This window comes from Lucilia cuprina, chromosome 6, assembly GCF_022045245.1.
Source record: "Lucilia cuprina isolate Lc7/37 chromosome 6, ASM2204524v1, whole genome shotgun sequence".
Lineage (NCBI taxonomy): Eukaryota > Metazoa > Arthropoda > Insecta > Diptera > Calliphoridae > Lucilia > Lucilia cuprina.
This window is the reverse complement of record NC_060954.1, coordinates 6926505-6952754: the sequence shown is the minus strand read 5'-3', so window position 1 is coordinate 6952754 and position 26250 is coordinate 6926505. Positions and strand designations below refer to the sequence as shown.

At 24.6% G+C, this 26250-nt stretch overlaps 4 protein-coding genes across 5 annotated transcripts in view; 1 reads left to right on the top strand and 3 right to left on the bottom strand.

The window, feature by feature from the left end:
• Positions 1-318: 318 nt before the first annotated feature.
• LOC111687531 (transformer-2 sex-determining protein) lies at positions 319-6707 on the top strand. Of its 2 annotated transcripts, XM_023449970.2 has the most exons (8): positions 319-490; positions 579-655; positions 726-854; positions 1669-1801; positions 1871-1999; positions 5518-5693; positions 5758-5900; positions 6188-6707. In XM_023449970.2, the coding sequence occupies exons 1-8, from the start codon at positions 488-490 to the stop codon at positions 6211-6213; spliced, it is 816 nt and encodes a 271-aa protein (XP_023305738.1). In that variant the 5' UTR covers positions 319-487; the 3' UTR covers positions 6214-6707. The 2 variants fall into 2 exon arrangements, with proteins under 2 accessions (XP_023305738.1, XP_023305739.1); XM_023449971.2 differs by lacking the exon at positions 726-854 and having other exon boundaries at positions 6188-6557.
• Positions 6660-7767, bottom strand: LOC111687532 (biogenesis of lysosome-related organelles complex 1 subunit 1). The gene is made up of 3 exons (XM_023449972.2): positions 7610-7767; positions 7480-7552; positions 6660-7087 (listed from the first exon to the last, which is right to left on the bottom strand). Exons 1-3 carry the CDS (start codon positions 7668-7670, stop codon positions 6787-6789), a joined length of 435 nt encoding a protein of 144 aa, XP_023305740.2. The 5' UTR covers positions 7671-7767; the 3' UTR covers positions 6660-6786.
• A 4737-nt stretch (positions 7768-12504) lies between these two features.
• On the bottom strand, positions 12505-13816 carry LOC124421040 (homeobox protein 10-like; the record flags this gene model as incomplete). Its single annotated transcript, XM_046955804.1, has 1 exon — positions 12505-13816. A coding segment is annotated over one exon (297 nt), but the record flags the coding sequence as incomplete, so codon positions are not given.
• Positions 13817-17873: 4057 nt separating this feature from the next.
• LOC111687533 (wiskott-Aldrich syndrome protein homolog 1) overlaps positions 17874-26250 on the bottom strand; it is a 21896-nt gene continuing 13519 nt past the window's right edge. Inside the window, exon 4 of the mRNA XM_046954965.1 lies at positions 17874-18161. Within this exon, the coding sequence (XP_046810921.1) occupies positions 17886-18161 (276 nt within the window). The 3' untranslated portion in view covers positions 17874-17885. The remainder of the gene's footprint in view (positions 18162-26250) is intronic.

Below are 26250 nucleotides of genomic sequence, written 5' to 3'. Positions count from 1 at the left end.
AAAAAACATCGGTGTTTTTAGCAAATTAAGTATTTAATATTAATTGCAAAATTGTCAAATAATTCGTTTTTTATTAGTTTTTAATATTTTACTTATTTTTTGTATTAATTTGCATATTTTCTTTAAATTTGTTTCATTCCCTATGAATTGCTTTAGTTTAAACATTCGCTTGTCGTTAGTGGTGTCAATTGTAATCGTGTAATGTTAATTCAGCGATAACCTACAAAAAAAAAACAAAAAAAAATCGCTAGAATTACTTTAGTATTATAAACCCGTTAATAAACTCTCAAAAACGCTACATTAACCTTATTGCACACAGTCGGCTTTGCATTTTTCAACAGTGTTTTGATCATTTTTTTTCACTTTTCAATAAACAAAATTTGTTACAACTTAACAAAACTTTATTATTATTATTTTAAAGAAAAAATATTAACTTAAACATCAGCTATAGATACAAATTAAATATTTTTGTTTTGTTGGCTAAAAAATGGTAAATATTTAAAGAAATCTTAGAGCTTGCCTTTTGAGCAATTTCCCTCGAATTTTCCTTAATTAAAACTTATTCTTTCTCTTGCTAGAGTCCACGTTCACATAGTCGTTCTGTTACACCACGTCGTTCTTATTCCCGCTCGCCTTATAGACGCTCTGGACGCCGGTAAGTCTGTAGTTTAAATCTGAAGGCAAATAGTTTTCTACATTATTTGTTATGCATTTTTTGTTTGTAGTAAATCCTATAGCCGCTATAAATATGATTCACGCAGTAGTTCCAATTCTAGACATCCACCATCACCGCCTCCCATAACAACTGGCCGACACAGTGGTCGCTATTCTAGTGATAGTCGTAGTGTTTCCAGGTATGTTTGTTGTTGTTGGTGTTTCAAATTCATTGAACTTTTTTTTTGAGGTTAGAGCGAAGGAAATTGTTCTTTGAACAAAATGGTTTTGATTTTGTTAATTTTTTTAAAGAAAGATTCAAAAATGGAAACTGTTTCAAACAATTAGACTATAAATTATAATCTAGACTATAAACTAAACTATAGATTAGACTATAAATTAGTGTATTTACTATTCTATAGACAAGTCTATAGTCTTGTCTATATACTACACTATAGACTAGACTATGTAATGGATTGTGGACTAATTACTAAACTACAGACTAGACAATACACCAGACTACAGTTTAGACTATAGACAAGACTTTATACCTGACTGCAGACTACACTATACATTAGAATATAGACTAGATTATAGCCTAAACAATAGACCAGCCTGTTAATTAGTCTAAAGACTTGACTATGGATTCATATTACTAAACTTGAGTTTACTTTATTTCATATTTGAAATTTAATATTTACTTAAATATTTTTAGGAAATTCAAGTCTCAAAATATTACAAAACACAAATTGGTCGAAAATTTTGAAAACCAACAAGTTTAACTATATATTATTAAGAAATATTTTAGCAAGATTACAATATTCTAGTCCAAGTCAATTTATCAAATTGAATACATTTCAAAATGCTAAAAAAACTGATTTCAAACAATTTAAATAAAAACTGAAATCAAGATTTACAGATAAAAACAAAAAAAAAAAAACTGTTAATAACTTAAAATTTTAAAATACATAAAGAAATTTATAATATTAATTACTCCCATTTACTATCAAACAGATCCGTATCACCCACCTATAAAAAAAGACAGCACAATAGTCGTCGTCATTATAGTAGATCACGTTCAAGAACAAAATCTCCAACACGTTCCCGTTCACGTAATTCGTATGATAGAGCAAATCGTAGCAATAGAGTAAGTTCAATATATTAAGATAAATTTAAACTTGGATTTCATTTTTAAACTTTTCTATTTCTATAATAGGAAAAACCTTTACCCTGCCGCTGTATTGGTGTCTTTGGTTTAAGTGTCTATACTACACAACTTAAAATCAGAGAAATATTTTCCAAATTTGGCCCCATAGAACGCATACAAGTTGTTATTGATGCTCAGGTATGATTTATATTAGAAGTACATATTTTATTTAAATACAAATGCACCCTTTATGTAATACATTTAATTTAAAGTTTAAAGAAATTAAAATGTCAAACAGGAGGGTAATAAGAACTTTAGACAGCAATATATAGAGTTTTGATTTAAAAGTGTTTTAAACGAAACCAAAGGCTTGTTGTTACAAATTTAACAATCAGTTTTTTTAAAGAAAATTTATCGATAAATATAATATTTCAGAAAAAATAATCGATAATTAAAATTTTCCAGAAAAATTATCGATAACTATAATTTTATATAAGAATTTTATCGATAACTACAATTTTCTAAAGAAAACTCAACGATAACTATATTTGTCTAAAGAAAATTTATTGATAACTATAATTTTCTAATAAAAATTTATCGGTAACTTAAATTTTCAATAAAAATTATCGATAGCTATAATTTTCTATAAAAAATTATCGATAACTATAATTTTATATAAAAATTTTATCCAAAGAAATTTTATCGATAACTAAAATTTTCTAAGGAAAATTTATCGATAACTCCAATTTTCTAAAGAAAATTTATCGACTGCTATAATTTTCTAAAAAAAATTTATCGATAATTAGAAATTTCTATAACAAATCATCGATAACTATAATTTTCTATAGATAATTTATTGATGACTACAATTTTCTAAAGAGAATTTATCGATAACTACAATTTTCTCAAAAAAATTGTTCGATAACTATAATTTTCCAAGGAATGTTTATCGATAACTATAATTTTCCAAGGAATGTTTATCGATAACTATAATTTTCCAAGGAATGTTTATCGATAACTATAATTTTCTATAGAAAATTTATCGATAACTATAATTTTCTATAGAAAATTTATCGATAACTATAATTTTCTATAGAAAATTTATTGATAACTATAATTTTCTATAGAAAATTTATCGATAACTATAATTTTCTATAGAAAATTTATCGATAATTATAATTTTCTATAGAAAATTTATCGATAACTATAATTTTTATAGAAAATTTATCGATAACTATAATTTTCTATAGAAAATTTATCGATAACTATAATTTTCTATAGAAAATTTATCGATAACTAGTAATAAAAAAACTTAACGAGAACAATAATTTTCTAAAGAAAATTTATCGAAAACTATAATTTTTGTTAAAAAAATTTTTCGATAACTATAATTTTCAATAAAAAATTATCTTTTTTACCAAACAAAATTTTGAATTTCATTGATAACTACAATTTTCTTCAGAAAATTTATCGATACCTATAATTTTCTAAATAAAATTTATCGATAATTCCAATTTTCTAAAGAAAATTTATCGATTATTCCAATTTTCTATAAAAAATTTATAGACAACTACAATTTTCTAAAGAAATTTTATCGATAACTACAATTTTCTAAAGAAAATTTTATCGATAATTCCAATTTTCTAAAGAAAATTAATCGATAACTATAATTTTCTATAGAAAATTTATCGATAACTATAATTTTCTATAGAAAATTTATCGATAACTATAATTTTCTATGGAAAATTTATCGATAACTATAATTTTCTATAGAAAATTTATCGATAACTATAATTTTCTATAGAAAATTTATCGATAACTATTTTCTATAGAAAATTTATCGATAGCTATAATTTTCTATAGAAAATTTATCGATAACTATAATTTTCTATAGAAAATTTATCGATAACTATAATTTTCTATAGAAAATTTATCGATGACTATGATTTTCTATAGAAAATTTTTCGATAATTATAATTTTCTAAAGAAAACTTTTCGATAACTATAATTTTCTAAAGAAAACTTTTCGATAACTATAATTTTCTATAGAAAATTTATCGATAACTATAATTTTCTATGGAAAATTTATCGATAACTATAATTTTCTATAGAAAATTTATCGATAACTATAATTTTCTATAGAAAATTTATCGATAACTATAATTTTCTATAGAAAATTTATCGATAACTATAATTTTCTATAGAAAATTTATCGATGACTATAATTTTCTATAGAAAATTTATCGATGACTATGATTTTCTATAGAAAATGTTTCGATAATTATAATTTTCTAAAGAAAACTTTTCGATAACTATAATTTTCTAAAGAAAACTTAACGATAACTATAATTTTCTATAGAAAACTTAACGATAACTATAATTTTCTATAGAAAATTTATCGATAACTATAATTTTCTATAGAAAATTTATCGGTAACTATAATTCTCTATAGAAAATTTATCGATAACTATAATTTTCTATAGAAAATTTATCGATAACTATAATTTTCTATTGAAAATTTATCGATAACTATAATTTTCTATAGAAAATTTATCGATAACTATAATTTTCTATAGAAAATTTATCGATAACTATAATTTTCTATAGAAAATTTATCGATAACTATAATTTTCTATAGAAAATTTATGGATAACTATAATTTTCTATAGAAAATTAATCGATAATTATAATTTTCTATAGAAAATTTATCGATAACTATAATTTTCTATAGAAAAATTATCGATAACTATAATTTTCTAAAGAAAATTTATCGGTAACTATAATTTTCTATAGAAAATTTATCAATAACTATAATTTTCTAAAGAAAATTTATCGATAACTATAATTTTCTATAGAAAATTTATCGATAACTATAATTTTCTATAGAAAATTTATCGATAACTATAATTCTCTATAGAAAATTTATCAATAATTATAATTTTCTATAGAAAATTTATCGATAATTATAATTTTCTATAGAAAATTTATCGATAATTATAATTTTCTATAGAAAGTTTATCGATAATTATAATTTTTTAAAGAAAATTTATCGATAGTTCCAATTTTCTAAAGAAAATTTATCAATAGTTCCAATTTTCTAAAGAAAATTTATCGATAATTAAAATTTTCTATTTATCGATAACTATAATTTTCTATAGAAAATTTATCTATATCTTTAATTTTCTATAGAAATTTATCGATAACTATAATTTTCTATAGAAAATTTATCGATAACTATAATTTTCTATAGAAAATTTATCGATAACTATAATTTTCTATAGAAAATTTATCGATAACTATAATTTTCTATAGAAAATTTATCCATAACTATAATTTTCTATAGAAAATTTATCGATAACTATAATTTTCTATAGAAAATTTATCGATAACTATAATTTTCTATAGAAAATTTTTTTCGATAACTATAATTTTCTATAGAAAATTTATCGATAACTATAATTTTCTATAGAAGATGTTTTGATAACTAGTAATATTCTAAAGAAAACTTAACGAGAACAATAATTTTATAAAGAAAATTTATCGAAAACTATAATTTTTGTGAAAAAATTTTTCGATAACTATGATTTTCAATAAAAAAAGTTATCGATAACTTTTTTACCAAAAAAATTTTGAATTTTTGCCCAAAAATTATCAAAATTCACTTGAAATTTATTTTTTTCACAATTTTTCTTTTTCGTATGTCCTCTCTCTTACAGACCGGACGTTCTCGGGGTTTTTGTTTTATTTATTATGAAAATTTAGCTGATGCTAAAGCAGCCTGTGATAATTGCTGTGGCATGGAAATTGATGGTAGACGCATACGTGTTGCCTATTCCATAACCGAAAGGCCACACACACCAACGCCTGGTGTTTATATGGGACGACCAGCCAAGTAAGTTTTTTTTTAGTTTTATGAGAAAGTAAATTTTCTAAATGTTATGTTATTTTTTTTCTAGAGATTTACGTGAACGTTATCGTGCCCAAAAACAACAGCTACAACAACAACAGCGTCATTATTCTCCAGTTAGTTATAGTAGTAAATCTCATCATAGTCATCGACATCGTTATGAACGCAGTCGTAGTCGTTCCTATTCACCACGTAAGTAAAATGTATACAAGAAAAATGGTGTAAAAACACTTCTTTACACATTAGAACAAATAGAAATTCTATATTTTATGCTTTTTCAATATATTAAAGAGATTAAATAGAAACCTAGTTTAACATAAAACACAAACTGCCTAAGAAACACTGCCCCCCCTTTGTAAACTATTTTAATCTAGATTTAATTGAATTATTTCTAGTTTAAACTAGATTTGACTACAAGTTTAGTTTACAACTTGATCATTTGCTTGATTTAAGTTTGCTTTTAACTTTTATCTTTTCAGGTCGTTATCGTTATCGATACCATTAATAATTAGGCTAATTTATAAGCCTTTTTCTGTTTGTTTTTTTTCTCTTCTTGAATTCACTTTTTTTTTTTAATTTTTATGTTACTTTAGTTTTAAACGCTTCTTTGCAGCTTGTTTGTGTGTAATAAATTAGTTTAGTTTTGTGGTTGTCTTATACATGGAGGTGAATTTAACTTTTTACCAAAATTTTAGTGTTTTGTACCTTAATTTCTGAAATTCAGTTTTGTCATAATTTTAATATAAATATGGATATATGTATGTACTTCTGTGTTTTAGTTATAATTTATAATATATTTAAACAAGAAACAATTATTTTGCAAAAAGAAAAACTTGTAAATTCCTTAAAAAAATCTATCTGAAAATAATTGTTTCTTAAAAAAAAACTTTAATTAACATTATAATAATGTTTGTGTAATTATTTAATTATATAATAATAAACAACTAGTTGTAATATTTTGTATTTATTTAAATTTCTTTAAATGGACAAACAAAAAAAATAAAGACTTGAAAACTGTGAATTTATATTAATATTAAAAAAGACAATATTAGTAAATACTTAATTATTAAACTTTAGCTCAAGACGAGGAAGTATTTGCACCTGCAGCTGTTGCTGCTCCCGATGTTCCCTGATGTATTTGCTGTTGAGTTTGTCGACTTGTTTTATAGGCAATTTCCAAAGTATTTTGTATAACTTGCATATCGGATTCTATACTTCTAGCCCAATTCTCTACATCACCCAGTTCTTTTAAAGCACTACTAAAATTGTCTATTAATTGTAGCCACTGTTGTGTTTGTTTGGCAAAATTTGTTGCTCCCACATGCAACTGTTTGGCCTCGGCATCTAAACGTTTTTGATTTAAATAGGCCTGGGCAACTCTAAAAACAAAAAAAGAAATCTAATTAATAAGTGGAATAGGAAAGGCCATAAACTATATGGTTTAGACTAGAATATAGTTTCGATTAATGTTGTTGTAACAGGTTGCCTGTAACTGAGTGTTCTTTCCTGGGGAAAAAACTTCCGATTGATTCAGCTATAGCTGAGTTGACAATCTTTGGCCGATTGAGAATCGGGTCGTTCCGAAGCGGAGATCCAAATGTCATGGGTAATAGTTAAGATTTTTGTCCAGACTATAGTCTAAACTTGGCCATAGCTAGTGTTAAGACTAGAATGTAGTTTTGACTAATGGCTGCTAATAGTAAAGATTTTTGCGCAGACTGTAGTCTAAAATAGGCCATAGCCTATGTTATATGTAGAAATATATACATACCCCACATTTAAATGTTCCACCAGAGCTTTGGTCAATTCATTGGAAGCTTCTATGGCCTCTTTACGTTTTACTTCTGCAATAGTTAGACAACAATAGAAAACAAACCTTTTTTTCATTAATTTCAACAAACCTTGTTCCTGTTTACGTTTTACTTGTTTGGCCTGATGTTCTTTTACCATAGAACTTAACATTTTGTTTAATTTATTAAATTTTTTACCCTTTTTGTGATAAACAAAAAAATTTACTTTGTCAGTGAAAAGTTGACAATTGTTTTCCTCCTCTTCTTTTTTGAGATACACATTCACTGTGAATGATAACGGGGTGGCCACTTTATGAAGAAATAACTAGTGGTGGGGTTTTTTGGTTATGATGGTATATGTTAACGTTAATTTAAATGTTATACAAAAGAAATATTAGTAACTTAATCTTATTTTAAAAAAATAATCGATATGTGTTGGTTTACTAGAAAAATTTATAGATAACTATAACTTTCTGTGGAAAATGTATGGATAACTTTATTTTTCATAGAAAATTTATCAATAACTGTATTTCTCTATGATATTTTTTGATATTCATTGTTTTCTATAGAAAATTTATCGATAACTACAATTTTCTATAGAAAATTTATCGATAACTACAATTTTTTATAGAAAGTTTATCGACAACTACACTTTTGCATATAATATTTATAGATATTTAAAATTTTCTATAGAAAATTTAGCGATAACTAAAAATTTTATTGATAACTATAACTTTCTGTAAAAAATTTATCGATAACTTTATTTTCATAGAAAATTTAACAACAACTGTATTTTTCTATCAAATTTTTTGATAACCATAGTTTTCTATAGATAACTACAATATTCGATAACTACAATTTTCTATAGAATATTTATCGATAACTTCAATATTGTATAGAATATTTATAGATATTTAGAATTTCTCTAACATGTTTTTGATAACCATAGTTTTCTATAGAAAATTTATCGATAACTACAATTTTCTATAGAAAATTTATCGATAACTACAATTTTCTATAAAAATTTTATCGATAACTACAAATTTTGTATACAATATTTATAAAAATTTAGAATTTTCTATAGAAAATTTTGCGATAACTAAAATTGTCTATAGATATTAAGTGATAACTAGAATTTTTTTAAACAATTTAACGATAACTAGAATTTGCTATAGAACTTTTATCGATAACTAAAATTTTCCTTAGAAATTATATTGACAACTACAATTTTATATAGAAAATGTATTAATTACTTGAATTTTCTATAGAAATTCTATCGATAACTATAACTTTCTGTATAAAATTTTTCTATAGAGAATTTTTCATATCTACAGAAAATTTTTCTATAACTAGAATTTTATTTAAAAAATTTTTCGATAGATATCTATAGACAATTTATCGATAATAAGAATTTTCTTTAGAAAATTTATCGAAAGCTTTCTTTAAAAAGTTTAACTATAACTAGAACATTTTATAAAAGTTTATCGCTAAATAGAATTTTCTATAGAAAATTTATCGATAACTAGAACTATCTATAAAAAATTTATCTATAACTAGAATTTTCTAAAAAAATTATCGATAACTAGAATTTTTTATAGAAAATATATCAATGAATATAAATTCTAAAGAAAATGTATTAAAAACATTAATTTCTTCTACAACATTAATCGTTTTTTTAAGTTAATCTATAATCTTTCTGTGGAAAATTTATCGATGACAAGAATTTTTTTATTGAAAATTTATCGATAACTAGAATTTTCTATGAAAACACTATTAATAACTAGAAGTTTCAATGGAAATTTTATCGATAACTATAATTTTCTATGGAAAATTTATTAATAACTAGAATTTTCTCCAGAAAATCTATCGATAATTAGAATAACTATAATTTTTTATCCATAACTATAACTATATACCAGTAACTTAAATTTTCTATAGAAAATATATATAAATTCTACAGACAATTTATTAATAACAATTATCTCTTATAGAACATTAATCGTTCATAGTAAGTTTCTATAGAAAATTATCAATGTATAATATAAATCGAAAATTATCTATACTATAAATCATTTATCGATATTTCCCAATCCTTTAATAATCGACATTTTCCAATCCTTTAATAACATTTCTTATTTTATTAAAACTTCATAATTTAGTTCTTTTGTGTTAACTTTTAATATTTATTTTCTTTATATATTTCCAAAAAATCATATCATAATTAAAGTTTGTATAACATTTTATGATTAATGATGAGTTTTTATATAGAATTTTTTGTTTAATAAAATTTTTATAAAATATTTAAATTTTCTTTAGTTTTTATTTTAAATTTTCGTTAAATTATATTATTATTGCCAATGTAAATTCATAAAAATTTTCAATTCTGTTAGATTAATTAGTTACAGTATATAATAAATCAAAGACAAAAGAAATGTTAATAATACTTATCACAATAAGTTAATTTAATTTTCTTTTATAATAATTATTAAAAAGTAGACGCTAATAGAAATATTTAGACATAAAATTTAAAAAAAAAAGAATTTTGCTATAAACACCAATTAATTGTAATAAAAAAATAAATTTAAAGTTTTTAAAAAACATTTTTTTAATAAAAATTAATTGTAATGTTTGTTTTTTAAATATATAAATTTAATAAACAATATTTAAAGTTTAGAGTTAGTGGTACTGAAAATATTTAGTTTTTAAGGTTAAAATTCCAAAAATAAAGGGTGCCAAAATGTAGTATTCAAAACATAAGTATATTTTATTTAATTATATTAATATTTTTGTAATAATTAAGTGATGGACTTATCTCGGATTTTACAGTTTAAATTAATAGTACTAATAAAAATGTATGTATATAAGAGTTAATAATTGATTTAATATGATTTGTTACTTTTTATTGCTTTTATATGGAGTTTTTATACTTTTTTTGTTGTTATTAGCAGCTATTGTATAGAACAATTATTGCTTATACATTATTAAACTATTTTTCTTTAATATATAATTATTTTTTTAATATTACTAATTTATAGTAATAATGTATGTTTGTGCTATTATTGTTAATTTGCTACTTGTGCTATATAAAAAAGATTACAGTCGGGTTGTAGGGTTTTGAAACCAAATATTGTATAGAAATTAAAAAAAAAATCTTGTAAATTTTAAAACAAAATTTTGTATAAATGTATGATGAAAATGTAATAATTTCATTTTTTTTATTCTGCAGTCATAGATTTATTAATAGTTTTTTTGAATTTTTAAAGGATATTTAAATATTTATAATATTTTTACAGAATTTTTACTGAAAGCTTTTTTTTAGAAAATTTATCAACAAAATCAATTTGTTCATAAAAATGTATCGATTTTCTCTAAAATTTAATTATTAATTTCGACTTTACTTTAAATTTGTATAAAAATTTATTGAAAATTTTAAATATTTTAATAAATTTATCAATAAAATTAAATTTTTATAGAAAATTTATCGATAACTATAAATTTTTATTTACAAATTGTTAATGATTATAATTTTCTATAGAAGTATTACTAAAGTTTTCTACAGACAATTTGTTGATAACAAAAATTTTAGAAAATTTATCGATAACTATAATTTTTATGTAGAAAATATGTCTATAACTGCAAATTCCATCAAAAATTTATCTAGAACAATAATTTTCTATCGATAATTAATTGATAACAATAATTTTTATAAAAAAATATTGTTTATAAAAAACAATAAGTTTTATAAAAATTTATCTAAAACAATAACTTTTTTTAAAAAATTTTCTACAGAAAATTTATTGATAACTACAATTTTTTAAAGAAAATTTATCGATAACTATAAATTTTATAGAAAAATCATCGAAAACTTTTACTTTCTATAGAAAATTTAACTATAACTATAATTTTCTATAGAAAATTTATCGATAACTATAATTTTCTATAGAAAATTCATCGATAACTATAATTTTCTATAGAAAATTCATCCATAACTATAATTTTCTATAGAAAATTCATCAATAACTATATTTTTCTATAGAAAATTCATCGATAACTATAATTTTCTATAGAACATTAATCGATAACTATAATTTTCTATAGAAAATTTTCTATTGAAAGCTATAGTTATTGAAGCTTTCAATAGAAAATTTTTCGATAATTACAATTTTTTTAAGAAAATTCTTCGATAACTATAATTTTCTATGAAAAAAAATTCTATTGCTGTCATTTTCTATAGAAAATTTATCAAAAACTGTAAATTTCTATAAAAAATTTATCGATAACTTTAACTTTTTATGGTCAATTTATCGATAAATATAATTTTCTATAAAAAAATTTTCAATTACTTTAATTTTCTATAGATAGTTTATCAAATACAGTAATTTTCCATAGAAAATTTATCGATTACTGTAACTTTCTATAGAAAATTGATTATTGTAATTTTTTATAGAAAATGTGATTTTTATATAAAATTCAACAATAACTATAATTTTCCATAGAAAATCTATCGATAACTGTTATTTTCTATATAAAATTCATCAATAACAATAACTTTTTATGAAACATTTATCGATAAATATATTTTTCTACAAAAAAATTCAATTACTGTAATTTTCTATAGAAAGTTTATTAATTAAATAACGATTATAGCAATTTTTTATAGAAAATTTATCGATAAGGTCGTTTTTTTATAAAACTCGTTTTTTATATAAAATTCAACGATAACTATAATATTTTAAAGATAATTTAACAATAAGTATAATTTTCCATAGAAAATTTATCGATAACTGTAATTTTCTATATGAAATACATCGATAACTATAACTTTTTATAGAAAAATTATCAAAAACTATAATTTTCTATAAAAAATTTTTCGATTAATTAAATATTCTATAGAAAGTTTATCAATTACAGTAATTTATCGATTACAGCAATTTTCAAATTTATCGATTACTGTAATTTTTTTATAGAAAATTTATCTAAAGTAAGTTTTTTATATAAAATTCAACGATAACTATAATTTTCCAAAGAACATTTATCGATAACCATAATTTTCTATAAAAAAAATTATCGATAAGTACAATTTTCTATAGAATATTTATAATATAATAATTTTCTATAAAAAATTTAACGATAACTACAATTTTCTATAGAATATATATCGTTTACTATAATCTTCTTTGCAATTTTTTCGATTACTGTAGTTTTCTATGAACAATTTATAGATTACTACAATTTTCTATAAAAAATTTATTGATTATTGAAATTTTCTATACAAAATTTATCGACTACTATAATTTTTTATAGAAATTTATGTTATTATTACTAGTTTAATTTTACAAATTATTACAAGTTTAAAAAAAAATGAATTGATTGCTATAAATTTATCGATAAATTTAAATTTCCGTGAAAAATTATTGATAATTTAAATTTAGTCTGCAAAATATCAACATGAGATTATTTTGTCCGTTTTTGCAAAGTTACTTTAAATCCGTAACGGCAACTCTGTGTTAAAACAGAAACATAAATATGGCCACTCTAATTATTTCCCCATTTTATTCTTCATTATCATAAAAAAATAAAACAGTTAAGTTAACAGTTCAGTGAAATAATAATTTTGTTAAAAAAATTTTGTGTTCAAATTTCAAGGTAAGAAATCAAAAAAATATTAATTATTATTAGTTAATATTAGTTATTACGATTATAAGTATTTATTTATTAAATATATTTATAAAATACACAACTATATGTTAATAAAGGCATTGATGTTTAAATCATTTTTACTATACTTGTATTTATACATACGTTAATAGAGACAAGGATTAAAGTCTTTTTTTTTTTTAATTTAACAATTATTTTGAAAAAAGTGTTTCTTACTTTACATGATAATACAAAAATTACAACACAACATTTAAAGGATATTTTGCAATGCTAATAATTAAATATTCATCTATGATTTATAGTTAAATTTCCATTTTTTGTTTGTTTCTCTTTTAACAATTGTTTTTATTGGTTATTAAATAATTATTGTGTATGTTGGTGACCTATACCAGCGGCTCCATAAAGGAAACTAGATTGACGTATTACCGAGACCGTGGCAGCAGCTACACCTGCTTGTGGTGGCGGTGGAGCTGGTGCTCTATGTTTTTTTATAAATGGTTGATAACCGGCGGGTTGTAGTGGTTTTGGTGTCGTCGTGGTTGTTGTTGTTGTGGTGACATTTGCAATTGTTGTATTTGTATTTAAATTGTTATTGTCGGTTGTGGTTATATTATTATTATTGTTGTTGTTATTGTTATTACTGCTAGCTGTGGTAACTGGAATAAATATTTATTTATGATTGAATGTTTGTTGGTTGTAGGTATCGTATCATTAGGAATGAGTTTAGAAAGGTTGTTTGTTTTTACAAAGGATTTGGATGTTTTTTATATGTTCGACTGTTAATTGACCCTGTCTTGTAAATTGAACAATAGTTTAGTCCTGACTTTATACTATAGTGTAATCTACGGTGTGGACTATAGTCTAGTCTGGACTATAGTAAGTTTTGTTTACAGACTATAGTGTCTGGACTATAGACTAGTTTTTAGTCTGGTTTACAGTCTAGACTATTGTTTTGTTTATTTTCTCCTTTCATTATAGTATAGTTAATACTCTAATATATTCAGTATTCTAGTCAGTTCTCCGATAAACCCCTATTCTGCATTTCGATTACATTCAGTTACGCAACGATCGTAAAAAGGTATTCCATTTCGTTTCAATGCTTTACGAACGTGTGTGTATTCTGCGTTACGATCGTAGCTACGTTTTTGTAAGTTGTTGTTTATGTGGCGGAGGGTCAAATCGAAATGCTGAATATTGAACTTGTCAAACAGAGAAAATTTCGATTAGAATTGAAATGTAGAATAGGGAATATCGTCTAATCTATAGTTCGGACCATTGTCTAGTCCATATTCTAATCTGAACTATTGTCTATTCCATTATCTCGTATATAATCAGAACTATGGTTTAGTCTATAGTCTGGACTTTTATCAAGTCTATAGTCTGGACTATTGTCTAGTATATAATCTAGGCTATTGTCTATTCTATTATCTCGTCTATAATCAGGAATATTGTTTAGTCTATAGTCTGGACTATTGTCTAGTCTAGCTTATACTCTAGTCTATACTCTGGACTAAAGTCTACTTTATTATCTAATCTAAACTCTTCTATTTTCTCGTCTATAATCTGGTCTATTGTTTAGTCTAAAGTCTAGTTAATACTCTAGTTTATAATCTGAAGCCTTGTTTATAGTCTGGACTATTGTCTAGTCTATATTCTAACCTAAACTATTATCTTTTCTAATATCACGTCTATAATCAGGGCTACTGTTTAGTCTATAGTCTGGACTTTTGTCTAGTCTATTGTCTAGCGTATACTCTAGTCTATAGTGTGGACTGTTGATTAGTGTATAGTCTAGTCGATAGTGTAGCTTATACTCTATTCTATAATCTGGACTATTGTCTAGTATATATGTAGTTTTGTTTATACTCTAATCTTAACGATTGTCTTTTCTATTATCTAGTCCATAATCTGGTCTATTGTTTAGTCTACAGTCTAGTTAAAACTCTAGTCTATAGTCTGAAATATTGTCTATAGTTTAGTTTATAGTCTAGACTATTGTCTAGTCTATATTCTAATCTAAACTATTATCTATACTTTTATTTCATCTATAATCAGGACTATTGTTTAGTCTATAGTCTGGACTATAGTCTAGTCTATAGTCTGGACTATTGTCTAGTCTATAGTCTAGTCTATAGTCTGGACTATTGTCTAGTCTATAGTCTAGCTTAAACTCTAGTCTATACTCTGGACTAAAGTCTACTTTATTCTCTAATCTAAACTCTTCTATTTTCTCGTCTATAATTTGGTCTATTTTTTAGATTACAGTCTAGTTAATACTCTAGTCTATAGTCTGAAGCCTTGTTTATAGTCTGGACTATTGTCTAGTCTATATTCTAATCTAAACTATTATCTTTTCTAATATCTCGTCTATAATCAGGACTATTGTTTAGTCTATAGTCTGGGCTATTGTCTAGCGTATACTCTAGTCTATTGTTTAGTCTACAGTCTAGTTTGAAACTCTAGTCTATAGTCTGAAGTATTGTCTATAGTCTAGTTTATTGTCTGGACTATTCTCGTCTATATTCTAATATGAACTATTATCTATGCTTTTATATCGTCTATAATCAGGACTATTGTTTAGTCTATAGTCTGGACTATAGTCCAGTCTATAGTCTGGACTATAGTCCAGTCTATAGTCTGGACTATTGTCTAGTCTATAGTCTGGACTAAAGTCTACTTTATTCTCTAATCTAAACTCTTCTATTTTCTCGTCTATAATCTTGTCTATTTTTTAGATTACAGTCTAGTTAATACTCTAGTCTTTAGTCTGAAGCCTTGATTATAGTCTGGACTATTGTCTAGTCTATATTCTAATCTAAACTATTATCTTTTCTAATATCTCGTCTATAATCAGGACTATTGTTTAGTCTATAGTCTGGGCTATTGTCTAGCGTATACTCTAGTCTATTGTTTAGTATACAGTCTAGTTAAAACTCTAGTCTATAGTCTGAAGTATTGTCTATAGTCTAGTTTATTGTCTGGACTATTGTCTAGTCTATATTCTAATCTAAACTATTATCTATACTTTTATTTCGTCTATAATCAGGACTATTGTTTAGTCTATAGTCTGGACTACTGTCTAGTCTATAGTCTGGACTACTGTCTAGTCTATAGTCTAACTTATACTCTTGTCTATTTTCTAAAGTATTGTCTAGTCTATAGTTTAGTTTATAGTAAACATACTATACTGTAGTCTGGTCTATTGTTTAGTCTACATTCTAGTTTATACTCTAGTCTATAGTCTTAAGTATTGTCTAGTCTATAGTCTAGTTGATAGTAAACATACTATACTGTAGTCTAGACTATTGCCTTGTCTAGTCTTTTATCGGGTCATTGGTCTTGTCTATAGTCTAGTTTATAGTATGATTTTTTACTCTAGTCTATAGTGTGGTATTTATTCTAGTTTAAAAACCAATCTATCTGGTCTATTGACATCCATATGTTGTTCTATAATCTAGTCTTTGAGCTGGAATTTACTGTGGACTATTTTTTAGACAACAATATTGCCTAGTTTATTGAACTGTAATCTGTTTTTGAATAGTCGAACATTTTTTGTAACAACAAAGAAAAAAAATCAAAAAATGCAAAAGTTGAAAATAAAAATTAAAACAAAAATTAAATAGTTTTATTTGTTTATGTTTTATTTTTATTTTTTTTTGAAAATGATTAAAAATGTGAATATATTTGTTTATTAAAGATTTTATTGTAGATTTTTGTTTTAATGCACATACAAATTAAAAGTAGAAGAAACAAATAAAATGTGTATAAATGTTTGTTTTTTTATTATTTATGTATATAAAATAAATTTAAAATATATTTTGGATTATTAATTATAATTATTATTTTAAAAACAATAATATACATTAAAAGTAAATAATTAAAAAAAAATAAAAATAAAATAATAAACATGCTAAAAGTAAAGGTGTTGAGTGTAAATGTAGATAGGTGTGTGTGTATGTGTTTGTTTTTTTATATTGAAGAGTTTTTTATTTGTATTTAATGCAGCATACTTTAAGGAGTTTTTAAGACTAATATTGAGGTTTTTTGATTTTTCTTTTGTTTTGTTTTTTTAATAACAAAATGACATTAGTTTAAACAAAAAAATAATAGTTTTTTATAAAAACCTAGTAAAAAAACAAAATTTCAATAAAGCTATTCTTTATAATTCATAATTTTCTAAATAAAAACTTTAAATTTTTTTTTGCTTAATTAACGATAATTTAAAATATTTTGCTTAAAAATTTGTTGCTTTGATAATAATTAAAAAAAATTTAATTTAATAATAATATTAAATGATTAGATAACATTTAAAATATAATAAAAAAATAAAAGAAAAAAAAAAACTTCATTTACAAAATATTACAGATTTATTTTATTTAATACACAAGAAATGATAATAATAATAATGAAAATAATACAATGTTTTTGTTTTTGTTATTATTTTGAAAAAAAAAGACTTCAGTTTTTTTTTAAATAATTCACGTGCAGTAACGATTTGCTAAAAAAAAGAAAATATTTGTTTTTTTTTGTTGTTTTTCAACTTGCAAAAAAATAAAAACAAACAATATTTGTTTAAAACTAAAGTTTAACTTAATTTTATAGAAAAAATAATAATAATAAAAATAATATTTTTATTTAAAGAAAATAAACAGCATTCCTTGATAAATAATTGCTCCTTTTCATTTAGTGGCTAGAGGAGTAGATTGTTTTTGTTTTATTCTTTGTATATTTACATACCATTTGCTGTTTTGACTGTTCGACTAGGATACACTTTTTGAATATTTACAAATGGTGGTGGCTTGGGAAATTCGGTAACATTGTGAAAATGTTTACCATATTTTGCTTCCAAATCAATGACTAAACGACTAACAGCATTATTGCTACTGCTACTGCTGTTATTACCACCAAATGTGGGTGCTGCAGTTATGCCAGTGGGTGGTGTACCTGGAGCACTGCCACGCATAGAGGAGTAACGTTGTGGTGGTACTGGTGGGGCACCGGATGTCTGTAATAAGTAATTTATAAAAAAATTAATAAGATTATTTTTTTCTTTATAAAATTCTTGTTTTTACAAATTTTTTGGTAAATTTTATTATTAAGCTCTTTATTCAGCTTAGCTGAATAATTTTCTATATTTAAAAGTTTTTCTTAGCTGAATTTAAACATTTTTTGTATATAAACAATATCAACAATCTATTTCAACAAGATTTAGCTTTTAAACTCTTAATTGAGCTTTGCTGAATGAAAATTAAGCTGTAATTAACAAAATTCTCTTAGTTGAATTGGAAAATCTAACCAGAATATAAACATTTCGTTGTAATAAACTAGTTTTTCCTAGCTGAATTAGAAACTCTAGCCATAATATACAATTTAATAACTTATTTTGAATAGAAAGCTCTTTAGCTACAAATTCAGCTTAGCTGAATTACCCATTTTGTTATAATAAACAAATTTTTCTTAGCTGAATTATAAAATTTAGCCATAATATACAATTTAATAATTTATTTTTTATATTAAGCTCTTAAGCTTCAAATTCAGCTACACTGATTTACAAATTTTGCAATAATAAACAAATTTTTCTTAGCTGAATTAGAAAATATAGACGTAATAAGCAATTTAATAACTTATTTTGAATATAAAGCTCATTAGCTTCATATTCAGCTAAGCTGAATTACCTATTTTGTTATAATTAACCAAATTTTCTTAGCTGAATAAGAAAATTCAAACGGTATATGCAGTTATATAACATATTTTGTATAATAAGCACACAAGTTTCAAATTCAGCTATGCTGAATTACAAATTTTGCAATAATAAAGTAATTTTTCTTAGCTGAATTGAAAAAATTCTAGGTCAGGTTAGGTAAAAAGAGCAGCCACTCAATCAAGCATGAGTGGCTCAAATGGGTACACCTAGTTGCGGTCTCGTTGTGTTACCCTGTTGATCATAGGAGTCCATTAGATTAATTAATCTCTAGATTTAAACCATCCGGTTCGATTGATAAAATTTAGGATATTCTTTAAGCATATCCCCGATAGCTCATCCAAACAAGATAAAGCTGCAGGGCCGAAGCATTGTTCTCTACTATCATTGAAAGATGTACAATTGTAGAAAAGGTGAGGTATTGTTTCCACTTCCTCCTCATTATTACAACTTCTTCGTGACCCCATCCTTCTGGCGTGATTGCCAATAGTACAGTGTCGCGTTATTACTGATACCAGCATTCTTATCTGTTTCCCTTCGAAAGCTTAATAGTAAGCTTGACCTGGGAGCATCATATAGAGGCCAAATTGAACTCGAATTAAGACAGGTGGTTTCACAGAATCATCTGATTTGAGCCATATTATATAGTTCAGTAGCTTACAGTTAGTAAGAGAAATACCAATAAATTAATCGATTTTATCTTCCCCCCTCATCGCACCATTCCTTTCAAGTTTGTCAGATATACAGTTTCCCTGACAGTTACTATGTCCAGGGACCCATATTAGCGTTATCCTAGAATGTCTCGCTATCTCATTCAAAGATACCCGGCATTCTTCGATTAAACTAGATGTCGTAAAGACACCCGCTAGATTTTTGATCGCATCTTTTCTGTTAGTATATATACATATATCACTCGATATTTGATCAGAACTCAGCCAGTAGGTGACTCGTTTAACAGCAAATATCTCTGCCTATAAAATGCTACAATAATTAGGTAGCCTAAATGAGGATTTGATCTAAATCTTTCAATATAGAAGCCACCGCCCACTCTCTAAATGAAAATTAATGTTTTCAAGATTTCTCATGTATTAAAGGACTTTAAAGTCAATTCAGCTTAGCTGAATTAAGAAATTTTACAAAATATACTATATTTTCTTAGCTGAATTGCACATTTCGAAATGTTAATGCATTTTTAAGGGTTTTTTTTAATGTATTTAAGAGTTTTATTGGGAATTCAGCTTAGCTGAATTAAGGAATTTTAAAAATGTGCTCTATTATCTAAGCTGAATTATATATTTCTAAATAAAAATTAATTTTTTTAAGATTTTTCATGTATTTAAGGTCTTTAAAGCCAATTCAGCTTAGCTGAATTAAGAAATTTAAAAAAATATACTATATTTTCTTAGCTGAATTGCATATTTCTAAATGAAAATTTGTTTTTTCAAGATTTTTCATATATTTAATGTCTTTAAAGCCAATTCAGCTTAGCTGAATTAAGAAATTTTACAAAATATACTATATTTATTTAGCTGAATTGCATATTTCTTAATGAAAATCAATTTTTTCAAGATTTTTCATATATTTAATGACTTTAAAGCCAATTCAGCTTAGCTGAATTAAGAAATTTTAAAAATATATTATAGTTTCTTTGCTGAATTACATATTTCTAAAAGAAAATGATTATTTTCAAGATTTTTCATGCATTTAAAAGCGTTAATGACAATTCAGCTTAGCTGAATTAAGAAATATTAAAAATATCCTAAATTCTTTTAGCTGAATTGCATATTTCTAAATGAAAATGAGTTTTTTCAAGATTTTTCATGTATTTAATGTCTTTAAAGCCAATTCAGCTTAGCTGAATTAAGAAATTTTAAAAATATACTATATTTTCTTAGCTGAATTGAATATTTCTAAATGAAAATTTGTTTTTTCAAGATTTTTCATATATTTAATGTCTTTAAAGCCAATTCAGCTTAGCTGAATTAAGAAATTTTACAAAATATACTATATTTATTTAGCTGAATTGCATATTTCTTAATGAAAATCAATTTTTTCAAGATTTTTCATATATTTAATGACTTTAAAGCCAATTCAGCTTAGCTGAATTAAGAAATTTTAAAAATATATTATAGTTTCTTTGCTGAATTACATATTTCTAAAAGAAAATGATTATTTTCAAGATTTTTCATGCATTTAAAAGCGTTAATGACAATTCAGCTTAGCTGAATTAAGAAATATTAAAAATATCCTAAATTCTTTTAGCTGAATTGCATATTTCTAAATGAAAATGAGTTTTTTCAAGATTTTTCATGTATTTAATGTCTTTAAAGCCAATTCAGCTTAGTTGAATTAAGAAATTTTAAAAATATACTATATTTTCTTAGCTGAATTGAATATTTCTAAATGAAAATGATTATTTTGAAGATTTTTCATGCATTTAAGAGTTTAATGATAATTCAGCTTAGCTGAATTAAGATATTTTAACAATTCAATAAAATTTTAAGTTTTTTTCTTAAACAACAATAAGTTTTTTTTAGACAATACTTAAGTTACAAAACAAAATTAATTTAAATGTTTCTAAGTTTTTAGTTGTTTTTAAATTAAGTCAAATGATTGATTATTCCTTTAAAAAGGTACAAAATTTCTCACTGTACTCAAAGGTTAAAGATTAAATTTAATAATTAACACTATTTACCCTAGTTTTATAGTTCATCATTGTTGTATACTTTTGCACGAATTAACTTTTGATAAAATCCTTTAGATTATACTCTGATTTTTTCCTTAAGTAATTCCTTTTAACTTTTCAAAAACACACTATTTTTCTTTTTCTTATTATTTTATTTGTTTATTTATTGGTAATTTCACACAATTGTTTCTTTCTTTTTTATTTATTTCTAAAGAACTGTCATGTTCTCGTTTATTTATGTTACTGTAACGATTTTTCCCTAATAATTTGCCATTTGTCTATAAAACTATATGTGTGTGGGCCTCGACACTGAGTCTGCCAGTGAAGAATTTTCTGTGTGGTACACAACACATACATACATTCATATAGTAAAGGAAAAGCAACAACTTTTATTTTTCTTTTATTTTCATTGTTATTCTTGATTTTTTTTTTTTCACTAGCACAAGAAACGAAATGACAACAACCTACACACCCTTATAAAAACAACAAATACTTTCACAATATACAATGCAGTGCCGTAAGGAAAACAATAACAAGAAACAACAAAAAGTTTAAAATGAAAGTCTATAATACAGATATCCTTTTGATTTGTTTTTAGTAAAGTTTGTTTTGATTTCGTTATACTATCTATCTACTACTACTATATGAAACTAATAACGAGAGATACAAGAGAATATATAGAAAAGGAAAAGAAAATAATATATATAGCAGACATGGGAAATTTGAATGTAAATGTAATAAGATATTAGGCTACTATTAGATTAGACCAAAATCTAGTCGTCTACAGTCAATAGTTGAGTCTGTAGTCTAGTCTATAGACTAGTTCATAGTCCAGTCTATGCTTTAGTATAAAGAAAAGTCTATAGCCTACTCTATAACCTAGTCTATAGCATACTCTATAGTCTAGTCTATAGTCTAGTCTATAGTCTAGTCTATAGTCTAGTCTATAGTCTAGTCTATAGTCTAGTCTATAATCTAGTCTATAGTCTAATCTATAGTCTAGTCTACAGTCTAGTCTACAGTCTAGTCTATTCTATAGTCTAGTATATTCTATAGTCTAGTCTATAGTCCACACTATAGTTTAGTCTACAGTCTAGACTATAATAATAATAAAAATATAATAATAAGTATATAGTCTAGTCTACAGTCTATTCTTTATTCTAGTCTACAGTCTAGTCTACAGTCTATTCCATATTCTAGTCTATAGTCAAGTCTAAAGTCTATTCTATAGTACAGTTTATAGTCTAGTCTATAGACTATACTCTATAGTCTATACTTTAGTATATAGAATAGTATATAGTCTAGTCTATTGTCTATTGTCTAGTCTATAGTATAGTTTATAGTTTAGTTTAGTCTAGTCAATAGCCTAGTCTATAGTGTAGTCAATAGTCTAGTCTATAGTCTAGTGTATAGTCTAGTCTATTGTCTAGTCTATTGTCTAGTCTATAGTCTAGACTATAGTCTAGTCTATAGTCTACTCTTTATTCTAGTCTACAGTCTAGTCTATAGTCTATATATTCTAAAGTCTAGTCTATAGACAAGTCTATAGTCTAGTCTATAGTATATACTCTGGTCTAGTCTATAGTCTATTCTATAGACTAGTCTATAGTCTATATATTCTATAGTCTAGTCTATAGTCTTCATTATAGTTTAGTCTATAGTCTAGTCTACAGTCTAGACTATAATCTAGTATATAGTCTATAGACTAGTCTATAGTCTACAGTCTAGTCTATAGTCTAGTCTACAGTCTACTCTATATTCTAGTCTACAGTCTAGCCTATAATCTAGTATATAGTCTAATATATAGTCTAGTCTATAATCTAGTCTATAGTCTAGTCTACATTTTAGTCTATAGTCTAGTCAACATTCTAGTATATAGTCTAGTCTTTAGTCTAGTCAATAGTCTAGTCTAGACTATGGACAGACGAGACTAGGCTTTAGACCACACTATAGACTAGACTAAATAGTCTGTAGTATATATATCTAGTCTACAGCCAAGTCTATAGTCTAGTCCATAGTCTAGGTTATATTCGAATCTATAGTTTAGTCTATAGTCTAGTCTCTTGTCTAGTCTATAGTCTAGTTTATAGTTAAGTCTATAGCCTAGTCTATAGTCTAGTCAATAGCCTAGTCTATAGTCTAGTCTATTGTCTAGTCTATTGTCTAGTCTATTGTCTAGTCTATAGTCTAGTCTATAGTCTAGTCTATAGTCTAGTCTATAGTATAATCTATAGTTTAGTCTATAGTCTAGTCTATAGTCTAGTCTAGTTTATAGTTAAGTCTATAGTCTAGTCTATAGTCTAGTCAATAGCCTAGTCTATAGTCTAGTCTATTGTCTAGTCTATAGTCTAGACTATAGTCTAGTCTATAGTCTAGTCTATAGTCTAGACTATAGTCTAGTCTATAGTCTAGTCTATAGTATAATCTATAGTTTTGTCTATAGTCTAGTCTATTGTCTAGTCTATTGTCTATAGTCTAGTTTATAGTTTAGTCTATAGTCTAGTCAATAGCCTAGTCTATAGTCTAATCTATAGTCTAGTCTATAGTCTAGTCTATAGTCTAGTCAATAGCCTAGCCTATAGTCTAATCTATAGTCTAGTCTATAGTCTAGTCTATAGTCTAGTCTATAGTCTAGTCTAGTCTATAGTCTAGTATATAGTCTAGTCTATAGTCTAGTCTATAGTCTAGGCTATAGTCTAGTCTATTGTCAAGTCTATTGTCTAGTCTATAGTCTACTCTATAGTCTAATCTATAGTCTAATCTATAGTGTAGTCTATAGTCTAGTCTATTATTTAGTCTAGTCTAGTATTTAGTATAGTCTATAGTTCTGTAAAATTCATTTCCCATGCCTGATACATAGTTAACAGTAAAAGAGAGCAGAAAAAACAAGGCAATTACCGTATTGACATTTTTTACAGAAGAAAATCAATAACAGCATAAAATAGAGCTGCCATTATTTACAAAATATTCTAGTGTAGCGTATCTTTGAATCAAATCTAAATTTCTAACATCCAGTAGATCTTAAAAGTCGAAATTTATAAGTTTTAAAATAGCTCTAGCTCATGTTTAGTTAGTTGAAGTTTAAAAATTACACATTTATTAATAGTATATTCTTAAAATAGATTTGAATGTTGCTCAATAATATATTGCCTACTTTAGGTGAACCTGCATACACAAAATATATTGCCTACTTTAGGACTTTAACATTAAAAGCTATTCAAATTGTCTTTACACTTTTTTAGTCTAGTTTACCAAAATCAATTGCTGCTTATTAATGTTAAGGGTAGTTTGGTTACATACATTTACGCTAAAATACCAAAAAACAAAACTGGATATTTTTATCAGTAAAGTTATTTATAGTAAAATATGTTAGAATGAATACCTAACCATAGGCAACATAAAATTGTTATACAGACACAGTCTATTTTTCCTCAAATATATAGAATTCAGTCATGAATGAATTCCAAGACTATTTGGCGCCAGGCTTGGTACATACACATTTTTTTGCTCGTTTCATTTAATTTTATGTATGTATACAGTAAAAGCAACAATGTAAACAATTAAGGGGAGTTAGGAAGATGAGAGGTAATTGTTAAAGAACGTGCTACTGCATTAGATTTTTCAGTAATTTTTATTACAACAAATATTGTTGTTTTAAAATTTATAATTTTTTCTTCCCGGGGATTAAACAAAAAAATGTTTATGTATTTGTTGGTGGTACAAAAAAGGAAATTCCTTATTACCTTTAGGAAGTTGCATATTATATTACAATATGGTTAAAAGTAAATAAGAGATAAAAAAGACAAGTGGTAATTTAATTTAGCTTAATTACTAACTATTCAAAATAAGTTGGTTAAATTGCTTTTTCTAGTCAGAATATTAATCCAGCAGGAGAAATTTGTTTATTATTGAGATTTTAATAGCTAAACATAGAAAAATAAGCTTTTAAATTACATTAAATAAATAAATAAATAAATAAATAAATAAATAAAAAGTGATTAATTACAGCAAAAATTTTAATTCAGCTTAGCTGAATTGAGTTTAGATTAGTTATCTCTATAAAATATGTTGATAAAAATTCATTTTATAGAGAAAATAATCAACAACTCAAAAAAAGAAAAAATAAATAAAGCAAGCTGAGTTGATAATATAATAATCAAAATAAGATTTTAATATTTAGTTTACAGACTACTCTAGACTATTGACTTCTATAGTGTAGTCCAGAATATCGACTGGGTAATACTATAGACTATATACTGGACTATAAGCTAGACAATAGACAAGACTATGGACTGATATGTGAACTACTTAGACTATATTGACTAGACTATAAACGAGACTATATAGACTAGACTATAAACGAGACCATAGACTAGATTATAAACTAGACTATAGACTAGACTGTAGTTAAGACTATATACTAATTTAGAATATCCTATAAACTTACCTAGCTATAGACTAGACTGTAGACTAGACTATAGACTAAACTACAGACTGGACTATAGACTAGACCGTAGTTAAGACTATAGACTAATTTCGACTAGCCTATAAACTGACTAGACTATAAACCAGACTATAGACTAAACTATAGACTAGACAATAAACTAGACTATAGACTAGACTATAGACTAGACTATAGACTAGACTATAGACTAGACTATAGACTAGACTATAGCCTAGACTATAGACTAGACTATAGACTAGACT